Source organism: Ruditapes philippinarum, unplaced genomic scaffold (assembly GCF_026571515.1).
Source record: "Ruditapes philippinarum isolate M1 unplaced genomic scaffold, ASM2657151v2 ctg606_1_1_1_1, whole genome shotgun sequence".
NCBI lineage: Eukaryota > Metazoa > Mollusca > Bivalvia > Venerida > Veneridae > Ruditapes > Ruditapes philippinarum.
Genome location: NW_026858164.1, coordinates 260106 through 273142, shown reverse-complemented (window position 1 = coordinate 273142; position 13037 = coordinate 260106). Strand labels below are relative to the sequence as shown.

General features: G+C 32.3%; 1 protein-coding gene across 4 annotated transcripts in view; it reads right to left on the bottom strand.

Moving 5' to 3' along the window:
* The window catches only part of LOC132752328 (probable global transcription activator SNF2L2), a 37545-nt gene that overhangs the window by 6333 nt on the left and 18175 nt on the right, over positions 1-13037 (bottom strand). For 3 of the 4 annotated variants that reach the window (XM_060742635.1, XM_060742634.1, XM_060742636.1), the window contains exons 20-25: positions 12573-12903; positions 10673-10903; positions 8531-8644; positions 7886-7993; positions 3982-4092; positions 77-321 (exon numbers count right to left, since the gene is read on the bottom strand). In XM_060742635.1, coding sequence (XP_060598618.1) covers positions 77-321; positions 3982-4092; positions 7886-7993; positions 8531-8644; positions 10673-10903; positions 12573-12903 — 1140 coding nt within the window. The remainder of the gene's footprint in view (positions 1-76; positions 322-3981; positions 4093-7885; positions 7994-8530; positions 8645-10672; positions 10904-12572; positions 12904-13037) is intronic. The other variant, XM_060742637.1, reaches the window with a different exon arrangement.

The following is a 13037-nucleotide window of genomic DNA, read 5'->3' as shown; positions in this document are numbered from 1 at the left end:
TATGCCTTTATAGTGGCTTGTAGCTGATACATGTTCTCTTGTAGCTATTTGATAACATCTACAATGATGAACTCACCTATCCTTGTAACCAAGTACAATATCAAGCAATTTCTTGAGTTGTGCCTCCACTTTAGGTGGATTGGGCTTCAGTTTTTCCACTGGAGGCCTGCCACGCCTCTTTTTCACAGGTGGGTCCCCACCATTCTTTGGAGGCGGAGTTTCTGATGGGGCCTTTTTGCGTTTTCTTGTTGGTTTTTTCTTATCTTGTTTCTCTTTTCTGATCTCTTCCTCAATTTCATCTAAATCACCTTCTTCTATAGCCTAGAATGTAAAAAAAAAACATTCCATAAGTCCCCTACCGGTTAGAACCCCAGCAACATTCTGAAGGGCCATTTGCCATTCACTAATGTTTCAATTTTTCTCTATTTTAAGTAAATTTGTTGGAAAAGTTCTTTAAAAGTGATCACATGAAACAGTTTTTATGAACACAGACAGACGGATTGAAGGACACTCTAAAGTTAATATTTAAAACATCCCTGTTACCAAATTATAACATTTTTAAAATTCTTAAAGAGGAGATAACTCTTGAAATAAAGATGCAATTTCATAAAAATTTTCAGCTCTTTTTGACTAATCACAAATACTGTTATATTTGCCATGTTTGAAGCCTTTTTGTTGCCATGGCAAACAATTTTTAAAAAGGAAGAAAAGAAATCTCCAGACTGCCATCTACCCATATGTCAAGTTTCATAAAAATATTTCCAGTACTTTTTGCGTTATCACTGGATTCAGTTTATGTGTAAAATTTTCCATATTTTCAGTCTATTTGTTGCTATAGCAACAATAATTTTCACCATAGGAAGAAAAGAAAAAGGCGTGCATAATCTCCAGACTGCCATCTACCCATATTTCAAGTTTCATGAAAATATTTCCAGTACTTTTTGCGTTATCACTGGATCCAGTTTATGCCTAAAATTTGCCATATTTTCAGTCTATTTGTTGCCATAGCAACCAGAATTTTCAACACAGGAAGAAAAGAAAAAGACGTGCATAATCTCCATACTGCCATCTATCCATATATAAAGTTTCATAAAAATATTTTCAGTACCAGTACTTTTTGCGTAAAGTCCGGTAGGGGACTAAAAAGCACTGGAAAGTTAAATGGATTTACTTGGTCTAAATCTTGCTTGTAATGCTTTATATTTCAAAAGAGGTAAATATTCCTCCAATCAAGTAACCTGTTTCTTGCATTAGAAACTGCTAACTTAAGACACAAACTACCAGTGAGAATTTTTATTTATTATTTTTATTATTAATCAATCCCTTTGCAGGGCTCACACTGGCTCAAATAGAATAATTGCCAATATTTTTAATTTAAAAAAATAATATCCAAAAGTTCAGCGGACTATTCACGATTTAGCGATTAACAACATAAGCAGTTGTTTAAATAAACATTACATATAACAAGAGGGCCATGATGGCCATGAAGTCGCTCACCTGTATATAGGCCCTCAGAGTGGGGCCAGTTTAAACCCCAGGACTTTTATTTGAACAAACTTGGCAGACACCCATTAGAAGATGTTTCATGATAAACATCTAAGGTGCTGGTTGAGTTTTTTTAAAAAAAAAGATTTTTTAAGTTTTAACTGTACACATATAGTTAAAAGCAATGACACCCCTAGGGCGGGCCAGTTTTGACCCCAGGGCTTTTATTTGAACAAACTTTGAAGACACTCACTAGAAGATGTTTCATGATAAACATCTAAGGTGCTGGTTGAGTTTTTAAAAAAAAAGATTTTTTAAGTTTTAACTGTACACATATAGTTAAAAGCAATGACACCCCTAGGGCGGGGCCAGTTTTGACCCCAGGGCTTTTATTTGAACAAACTTTGAAGACACTCACTAGAAGATGTTTCGTGCTTAATATCTAAACCCTAGCTATTTGGTTTTTTTCAAAGAAGATTTTTAAGTTTTTGCTATACACATATAAGGAAAATCAATGTCCCCCCGGGGCAGGGCTAATTTTGACCCTAGGGCTTTTATTTGAACAAACTTTGAAGACACTAACTGGAAGATGTTTCATGCTTAATATCTTAACTCTAGCTATTTGGGTTTTTTCAAAGAAGATTTTTTAAGTTTTTGCTGTACACATAAATAAAATCAATGACCCCCTGGGGCCGGGCCAATTTTGACCCCAGGGCTTTTATTTGAACAAACTTGATAGACACTCATTAGAAGATGTTTCATGCTAAATATCTTAGCTCTAGCTCTTTGGGTTCTTTAAAAGAAGATTTTTAAGTTTTTACTATATGCATATAGGGAAAATCAATGACCCCCTGGGGCCGGGCCAATTTTGACCCCAGGGCTTTTATTTGAACAAACTTGGTAGACACCCATTAGAAGATGTTTCATGCTAAATATCTTAGCTCTAGCTGTTTGGGTTCTTTACAAGAAGATTTTTTAAGTTTTTACTATATGCATATAGGGAAAATCAATGACCCCCGGGGCGGGGCCAATTTTGACCCCAGGGCTTTTATTTGAACAAACATGATAGACACTCACTAGAAGATATTTCATGCCAAATATCTAAGCACTACCTCTTTGGTTTTTTTAAAAGAAGATATTTTAAGTTTTTTCTATTGGTTGCCATGGCAACCAGAGTTCTGCATGGAATTAAATTCTTTGAACAATTTTTAAAGGTGACCACCAAAGGAACATTCCTGTGAAGTTTGGATGAAATTGGCTCAGCGGTTTATGAGGAGATGTCATTTAAAGTAAAAGTTTACGGACGCCGGACGAAAAGCGATCACAAAAAGTCACCCTGTCATTTTGTGACAGGTGAGCTAAAAAAAATCAATTTTATAAGGATTCTCAAATAAACTGATACATTTGTGTATATTGATAACTACCTTTTTTTACATAGAACCACAACTTTAATTGTTATTATAGAACAGAATAAAAATGTTATATAGTATAATTACTGTATAACAATAATATTAAAGATTCATTATAACTTTACATAATGCTGTTATCAGACAATTTCTTTTGATTGTTCTAATCAAATTTTGTCAGCTATAACCACTGTCAATTTCCAGTCATTTCACACAGAACTGGAGTAGTTCTTGGTCATATTAGCCTATAAAAATCACTTGCAAACTGATTCACAGAATGCAGCCTTTTTTCTGAATAACTTACTGAAAAATGTCATCATCACCAATGAAATACAAATTTTCTGCCATTATAGAAAAGATTTTTAAACATAACATAGCTTATTTTCACCTTTAAATAAATATCAAAATTATCAGTGTCGCGAAAATATGTGACAATCAGATTTTTTCTGTTTTCTGAAGAAATATTCACAAGTTTGGTTGTTATGCAAATAGTTGTTTGGAAGTAAATATTTTTTAGATATTTTATCATTGTTTTCCACTGGCGATTTAGTCAAGCAGCTTAAAACAAAAAAATTAAAACTTTGCCATTACTGCAATTAATGGTAAATTTTTGGTTGGCAATATCCAGTTTATCAATTGTAAGACGATTTTTGTGACTAATTGAGGGATATTTGATGGCTATTATAATGCTGGACAATATCTTTTAACTACTTATACAATTTTACATCTCGCATGTATTTTTATCACCTCAGGCAATAGTAAGCAACGGCATGTGACCGATAAAAAGTTGACACTCAATTAAATCCACCCTGCTGGTGTTAATTGGGTCTACTGCATTCTTTATCGATTTTTACACCTTATATAAACACTGTTGGAAGTAAAAAATAATTGCCAGATTTTGTAGCCAAAATTCAAAAATAATCGCCAATCTTATAAAATAATCACAAATGGCAACTATGGCGACCAACAGCATGAGCCCTGTATTTGAAAGGATATGTCAATTAATTTATCAATATTTCAATTTTGTCCATATTAGGATGTTTTGCAATAAAATGATACATTTTTGTTTTATATATATTTATAAGCATACCCTGAGCCACTGTTTCTCAGTCAATGCATCAGAATAGTCCACCTCTTTCCTCTGTCGAGAACCACGTCCAAACATCTTTTCTTCATCCTCTTCCATCGTCATTCTTTCAACCTGAAATATATACCATTATTACCCCTCACTTTTTTCATAATGTTAATTTTACCATAGGCCTCTGGGAGTTATTCTTACTGTTAATACAAGTGTACCACGTGACTAAGAATTTTGTACTGTTACATAGGTAACAGTACTTTTTAACAGTATAAAATCTAGTCACGTGGTCTATTTTCTAAATAAAATGAAATAAAATGGCCGCCATTTTTCTCTCGATTCATTCATATTTTCGACGTTTAACCCCGATAGGAGGTCACCATCTTCTCTGAAGTAACTGTGACACCCATAAAATTTAGTTGTTTGCACCCTGGACTGCTTTTCGCGTATAAAATATCTTTTTGTTGAATAGTCAAAAAGTAAACATCCGTTTTCAACAGAAGTACTTGCAATGTGAATAATTGTGTGTCAAACTGGAACATGCAGACGATTTAAGCATGCAATAAAGGATTATTTAACAATTTAGTGTGAAACGTTACAAATATGGTGGACAGACATAAAATACCATCGTTATTTTATCAAAAACCATGAGAAGAATATTCTTGAAACAGAAGGATCAGATTTCACAGATCATAACCGTATAAATGGGTTAGTGTTTTGCTTTCTAAATAAAACACAGCTTATTGTATGTTTATGACTAGTAGATATCATCACTTGCTCAAAGAATAAAAGAAAAAGAAAACTTCTCAAGAAGGCCTCAAGTACACTTAAAACTTAAAAGGTAAGGGCAGTTCAGTTATTGTTACTCTTGGATTATTTTTGTTACAGTTAGATTTAGTTGACAATTTCAGATCATCACCGTGTTTTTGTTTGGGGTAATAAAATAAATAACACATGGGTTTGTGAGTAACAGTAAAAATATCATCCCTCGTGAAAATACTGTTACCCTCGGTTTCGACGAGGGTAACAGTATTTTCCTCGGACTTAGTACTGATCATTCCTGTAAAATTTGGATGAAATTGCACCTGTTGTTTCTGAGAAGTAGTCCCACAAAAAAACACCTTTTTTATTCAAGGGCCATAATTCGGCCAAAAATCATTCAAGTCTAAAACCCATTCATTATGCACAGGTACTTGAGCTATAGATCAATCATGTCAAGTTTCATTTAAGTTGCATTACTAATGCAATGATTAGTGGTATAAGAGGAGTAATCCAGATAAACTTTTAACAAGAGGGCCATGATGGCCCTGAGGTCCCTCACCTGTATATAGGCCCCCCAACCCCCACCCCAATGTTGCAGGGCCAATTTAACCCAAGGGCTTTTATTTGCACAAACTTGGTAGACACCCATAAGAAGATGTTTCATGCTAAACATCTAAGCTCTAGCTCATTGGGCTTTTTAAAAGAAGATTTTTTTAAAGTTTTTACTATACACATATAGTTAAAAACAATGACACCCCTGGGGCCGAGCCAGTTTTGACCCCAGGGCTTTTATTTGAACAAACTTGGTAGACACTTACTAGAAGATGCTTCATGCTTAATATCTAAACTCTAGCTATTTGGGTTTTTTCAAAGAAGATTCTAAGTTTTTGCTATACACATATAAAGAAAATCAATGACCCCTGGGCGGGGCCAATTTTGACCCCAGGTCTTTTATTTGAACAAACTTTGTAGACACTCACTAAAAGATGTTTCATGCTTAATATCTTAACTCTAGCTATTTGGGTTTTTTCAAAGAAGATTTTTTAAGTTTTTGCTATACACATATAAGGAAAATCAATGACCCCCGGGGCGGTGCCAATTTTGACCCCAGGGCTTTTATTTGAACAAACTTGGTAGACACCTATAAGAACATGTTTGATGCTAAATATCTTAGCCATAGCTCTTTGAGTTCTTTAAAAGAAGATTTTTTAAGTTTTTACTATATGCATATAGGGAAAATCAATGACCCCCCGGGGCGGGGCCAATTTTGACCCCAGGGCTTTTATTTGAACAAACTTGGTAGACACTTATTAGAACATGTTTCATGCTAAATATCTTAGCTCTAACTCTTTTGGTTATTTAAAAGAAGATTTTTTTAAGTTTTTACTATATGCATATAGGGAAAATCAATGACCCCCTGGGGCGGGGCCAATTTTGACCCCAGGGCTTTTATTTGAACAAACTTGGTAGACACCTATTAGAACATGTTTGATGCTCAATATCTTAGCCATAGCTCTTTAAAAGAAGATTTTTTAAGTTTTTACTATATGCATATAGGGAAAATCAATGACCCCCCGGGGCGGGGCCAATTTTGACCCCAGGGCTTTCATTTGAACAAACTTGGTAGACACCCATTAGAACATGTTTCATGCTAAATATCTTAGCTCTAGCTCTTTGGGTTCTTTAAAAGAAGATTTTTTAAGTTTTAACTATATGCATATAGGGAAAATCAATGACCCCCGGGGCCGGGCCAATTTTGACCCCAGGGCTTTTATTTGAACAAACTTGGTAGACACTCACTAGAAGATGTTTCATGCCAAATATCTAAGCTCTAGCTCTCATGGTTTTTTAAAAGAAGATATTTAAAGTTTTTTCTTTCGGTTGCCATGGCAACCAGAGTTCTGCATGGAATTAAATTCTTTGAACAATTTTTAAAGGTGACCACCAAAGGAACATTCCTGTGAAGTTTGGATGAAATTGGCTTAGTGGTTTATGAGGAGATGTCATTCAAAGTGAAAGTTTACGGACGGACGCCGGACGGACGCCGGACGAAAAGCGATCACAAAAGCTCACCCTGTCACTTTGTGACAGGTGAGCTAAAAATAAAAATTATAAAAGGGCCATAACTCTAACAATAATCATTGAACTGAAAAATGATGATGATATGCACAACTACACTTGGTACTGATCATTCCTGTAAAGTTTGAATGAAACTGTACCTACTCTGAAGAGGCGACACATAAAGCAAATCAGAGTTATGGGACTTGAGAGCAAATCATGTTAGATAATCACAAAGAAGAAGCGTGTGAAGTTTCAATCCATTCCCTTCAGTAGTTATGGAGATACTAGCTTACAAGCAAAAACTTAACCAAGAATTTCTAAGTTGAAAGAGGGTTATAAATATGCAAAAACAAGAGCACTGCTAGGCGGAGCATTATATGCCTGAGAGCGATTTTTTTTTTTTATTAGTAAAGATGAAGCATTTGTAAAACATGGGAATTAAATTATTACCTCCTTAGAATAACAATCCTCCTATGAAGTTTGAATATTGTGGGCCAAAGGAACTTAAGTTATGCTCCGGAAACTGTTAATAGTGACCTTGACCTTTGACCTTGTGACCCCAAAATAAATAGGGGTCTTCTACCCAATATGGACAATCATACTATGAAGTTTGAACTCTGTAGGCCAAATGAAACTTAAGTTATGCTCCGGAAACTGTTTTCAGTTTTAAGGTAATAGTGACCTTTGACCTTGTGATCCCAAAATCAATAGGGGTCTTCTACCCAATATGGAACATCATCCTATGAAGTTTGAACACTGTGGGCCAAATGGAACTTAAGTTATGCTCCGGAAACTGTTTTCAGTTTTAAGGTAATAGTGACCTTGACCTTTGACCTTGTGACCACAAAATCAATAGGGGTCTTCTACCCAATATGGACGATCATCCTATGAAGTTTGAACATTGTGGGCCAAATGGAACTTAAGTTATGCTCCAGAAACCAAATTGCTAGTGTATAACATAATATGCCCAAAATTTTTACTGGCATATAAAAAAAGCAATTCATTCCCTTCTAAGTAAATCTTAGACAACAGAATAAGAAATATAGTTCTAACAGAAAGACAGTTATTAAAATAACAAAACGTTAAAGCTTACCTCTGCCTCATCTTTCACTATCCAGACAGGTAACTCTGACTCCTCCATAAGTCTTGGTTTACGTGGCACTTGTTTAGCTTCTTCTCTTCTACGCTCTATATCCATACGCTGTCATTACATAAAACAAACATGTTAACATTCTTACAAAATATGTTTCTTCCACATCCATGAAATTTGTCTGTAAATTTATCCTTTGAGAAAAATCCTTGAATATTTGATAGGGATGTCACGTTTACCGGTTTAAGCAGGGTATGGTCTGTTTTTTGGCGAAAATCTGGTTGCAAAATTCAATAACTGGTATTCGAGGTAAGTATTTGACAAAGGGGTGAAAAAGTTTTAAATTGATTTTAAATAATACCTTAGTTTTCTATAACAAGATATGACAATTGTTTGTATTTTAGTTGTACTCAACAATGTATTTTTTTCCGATCTGATTGAATATGGTACGACCCTAGTGAAAAATATTCGGATATGTATTGTAATCATTTGAGTACAACAAAATACGAACAAAAAGCATATGTTACCATAAAGGAATGAAGTTAATGTTGAAAATCTAAGGTTTTTATTAGTATGGTTGGTTAAACGTTTAACACAGTTATTTTGTTGCTGTTTAAATGATTAGCTTTTTGTCAAACCGTGACAGACCTGGTATATATCAAACTCCTCCTCTGACCTGGCTAACATCTGATTAATGGTCTCATCATCGGGTACCTCATCCTCCTCCTGTAACAGTATATCATTGGTTTCAGAGCTACATATCTACAATTTAAGATCATGTGATTGCTTTCCACGTAATAAAGAAGACATAACCCTGTTACCGCTATATACATAATACACAGGACATGAAGCAACATGGTTTAATTTTTCATTTTCAATTTAAAATTGATACTGATATTTGTACTCTTTAGACACATAAAAAATGCATAACAGAAATAAAATCAACAAGAAAATGTCAAAATGATATGCCCTTTAATTGGTTGTAAGAATAAATAGCCACAGAGAAATTGATTATGAAAATACTGTAAGAAAGTACTGAATTATCTTACAAAATAGAAGGTTACAACAATTTTTATCAATCATAGTCTTTTCTAGAGCAAAATTATTGATTAACATACCTTAATATTATCATATTCACCTAGTTTTAATACCTTGTAAATAAATAACTTAATATTATCATATTCACCTAGTTTTAATCATTTGTAAATAAATAACTTAATATTATCATATTCACCTAGTTTTAATACCTTGTAAATAAATAACTTAATATTATCATATTCACCTAGTTTTAATACCTTGTAAATAAATAACTTAATATTATCATATTCACCTAGTTTTAATACCTTGTAAATAAATAACTTAATATTATCATATTCACCTAGTTTTAATCCTTTGTAAATAAATAACTTAATATTATCATATTCACCTAGTTTTAATCCTTTGTAAATAAATAACTTAATAATATCATATTCACCTAGTTTTAATACCTTGTAAATAAATAACTTAATATTATCATATTCACCTAGTTTTAATACCTTGTAAATAAATAACTTAATATTATCATATTCACCTAGTTTTAATCCTTTGTAAATAAATAACTTAATATTATCATATTCACCTTGTTTTAATCCTTTGTAAATAAATGACTTAATAATATCATATTCACCTTGTTTTAATCCTTTGTAAATAAATGACTTAATAATATCATATTCACCTAGTTTTAATACCTTGTAAATAAATTATCATATTCACCTAGTTTTAATCCTATGTAAATAAATGACTTAATAATATCATATTCACCTTGTTTTAATCCTTTGTAAATAAATGACTTAATAATATCATATTCATCTTGTTTTAATCCTTTGTAAATAAATAACTTAATAATATCATATTCACCTAGTTTTAATCATTTGTAATTAAATAACTTAATATCATATTCACCTAGTTTTAATCCTTTGTAAATAACTACCTCAATATTTTCATATTCACCTAGTTTTAATACTTTGTAAATAAATTATCATATTCACCTAGTTTTAATCCTTTGTAAATAAATGACTTAATAATATCATATTCACCTAGTTTTAATCATTTGTAATTAAATAACTTAATATCATATTCACCTAGTTTTAATCCTTTGTAAATAACTACCTTAATAATATCATATTCACCTAGTTTTAATCATTTGTAATTAAATAACTTAATATCATATTCACCTAGTTTTAATCATTTGTAAATAACTACCTTAATATTATCATATTCACCTAGTTTTAATCATTTGTAAATAAATAACTTAATATCATATTCACCTAGTTTTAATCCTTTGTAAATAACTACCTTAATATTATCATATTCACCTAGTTTTAATCCTTTGTAAATAAATGACTTAATAATATCATATTCACCTAGTTTTAATCCTTTGTAAATAACTACCTTTATATTATCATATTCACCTAGTTTTAATCATTTGTAAATAAATAACTTATGTAGTTTGCTTTTATCATGCTTAAATAAAAACTGATTGATTATACGCAAAAGTTAAAAGTGAATAACTGGACTGTAAATTAAGTGATAAAAGCTTTTTACAACCTAATTCTAGTCAATTTTATTTGGTTTTATGAATCAAAATATGTTTTAAGTAATTAATTTTTTTTCTTAACTCTTAGATATGAATTTTCTGTTATTTCCATGTGCTTCAATCCTTTATTATACAATTTAAATCTCAATGACTGACATAACAGACACATCTACAGGACAGTCACAGCTATGTTTGTATACAAATTGAGACATTACCTCATCACTTTCAGCATCTTGTTGTAGGAGATTTTTTAAGAAGGCTTGTCTCTCATATCCAGTAGATTTCTGATCAAACATACCAGCTTGTATAACCTTTTCATCAACGTTCAACTTAAATCTTGCTGCAGCAAGGATACGTTCCTCTACACTCTTCACTGTACAGAATCGTAATACTCGCACCTCGTTTAACTGTCCAATACGATGAGCTCTATCCTGGGCTTGTAAATCCTGCAAGGTAACAAAAAACTCTATCACATACATGTGACATCCCGGCGGGATTTAAAAAAATCCCGATATTTCAACACTGATCCCGATTCCCAATATTACAGCTTGAATTCCCGATATTTAAAAAAAAATCAACATAAAAAAATCAAACACAGCACCTGTATCTAAAATGTACACCATGCCTCCGGGCATTGATTGTTATCTGTCCATATCCTAAATTATAGCGGATTAAATGTTGAGTCGCTAATTGACAGCAAGGTGACGTAATAAACAGTTCCAATACCCAAAGTTATTCTCACATGTTTAACTTATCACTTGTCGTGTGTCAGTCAATTGACCTCTTTTGTAATTTGGCAGTAGGTATTACACACTACGTCATCAAAACTACCCTGTAAATTTACATGTATGAATTCGGCTAAATCTTTGATTTTCTTTGATTAGTGCCGCACTGATGAAGATAAAAGGTGAGCAGAATCATTTAAAGTGGATCATTCAAAACCTGTTTCAGATGTCTAATTAACCTATTTTTAGTGAATGGGTAATTTTTTGTTTTGTTTAGGAATTACACAATCATCGAGGCAAAAATGTGGATTTAATTAACGGAACGATTCTTGCATTTATTTTGAGTCTTCTACTTATGTTACGTTATTTAACTGTCATAGTCTTATGTTCATGAATAGTTGTTGCACGTTTTCAAATAGCTTGTGTTTAATTATTGAATGACTGAAAAGACATATAATTCTTCAAACTGAAAATAATGAAATGTGAAAGTGTGACTGTTCTAGAAATAGCCTGTATGACTACACTTATTTATTTATCTATTTTTTTTTTTTTTTTTTTGGTGAAATAAATTAATATTGATCAACAAAAAAATCATAAAAAGTATAATCATTTAATGATTTTGAGGGTAATGTAGATTCTTTGAACCAAATGTGCCAAACACGCATTGAAATTCGAATCGATAAAAAAATCCAGTTTTGAGCCTCAAAATCCAGCTGAAAATCCAGATTTGGCCCATTTCATTTGTCACATGTATGCTATCATAGTTTGTTAAAATTTTTCATACAGACTATTTGTTCTCTGTTATCAAATGAGAAATTAATGACAGCTCATTACAGAAAATCTTTTTTTTTTCTATAAAATCTGGTAAACATTTTTCATGTTTAAATTACTGGTTAAGAATATTCAGTATTAGATTATATGTGGAACAAATTCATATTCTTTCTGCTCCAAAGAATGTTTGGTAATATTCTTAGAATACAAATAGTCTATAAAAGAGACATAACATAATTTTATTTATAAATTTGTTTGTTTATTTTCCTGCTTTTAGAGCTAATTTTTGTTGTTGTTTTTCCTTTGGAAGGGTTTTACATCAAACTGACTGAGTATAGGTGTATGGCGGCTTTCCAGCTTTACTGATGAAGGAAGATCTCAGATGCCTTTCTATGCATTATTTCAGGCACAAACTGGCACCTGAGCTAGTTGGGAAGTTTCCTCACATGAAAGAATCCGAAGTAGCTGTCAGGATTCAAACCCACAGCAGTGAGGTACAAGTGGTTTGAAGTCAACACATCACAATACAATGTATTGCATTTCTATTGAACCAAAGAAATTCAAACTAAAAATTAAAAGAAAATCATACTAACATCATGAAACAGTTCAATATTATTACCTGATGAGGATTCCAGTCAGAATCAAATATGACTACAGTATCTGCAGTTTGTAAATTCAGACCTAAACCTCCAGCTCTTGTACTGAGAATAAATATAAAATATGGCGAGTCCTCTTTATTGAACAATGCTAGGAGTTCTCCTCTATCTTCTGCCTTTGTTGTACCATCTAGACGAAGGTAACGGAAACCTCGCATCAGGAGGTAGTCTTCAAGTATACTAAGGAGGGAGGTCATCTGAGAGAACAGCAAGACTTTGTGTTTCTGACATTTTAATTTAGGCAGGATTCTGTCTAGCAATTCAAACTTGCCTGATACTCTGTACAAATCTGGTCTGTAAATAAATCAAATATTTATAACGTACATGTATACCATTAAATTAAAACCTGTACATTTTCTATCCTGAAAACAAGTCTCAAAATAATTTAAAAATTCTAAGATACTAGTACTGAAGATATGAAGTTTCAT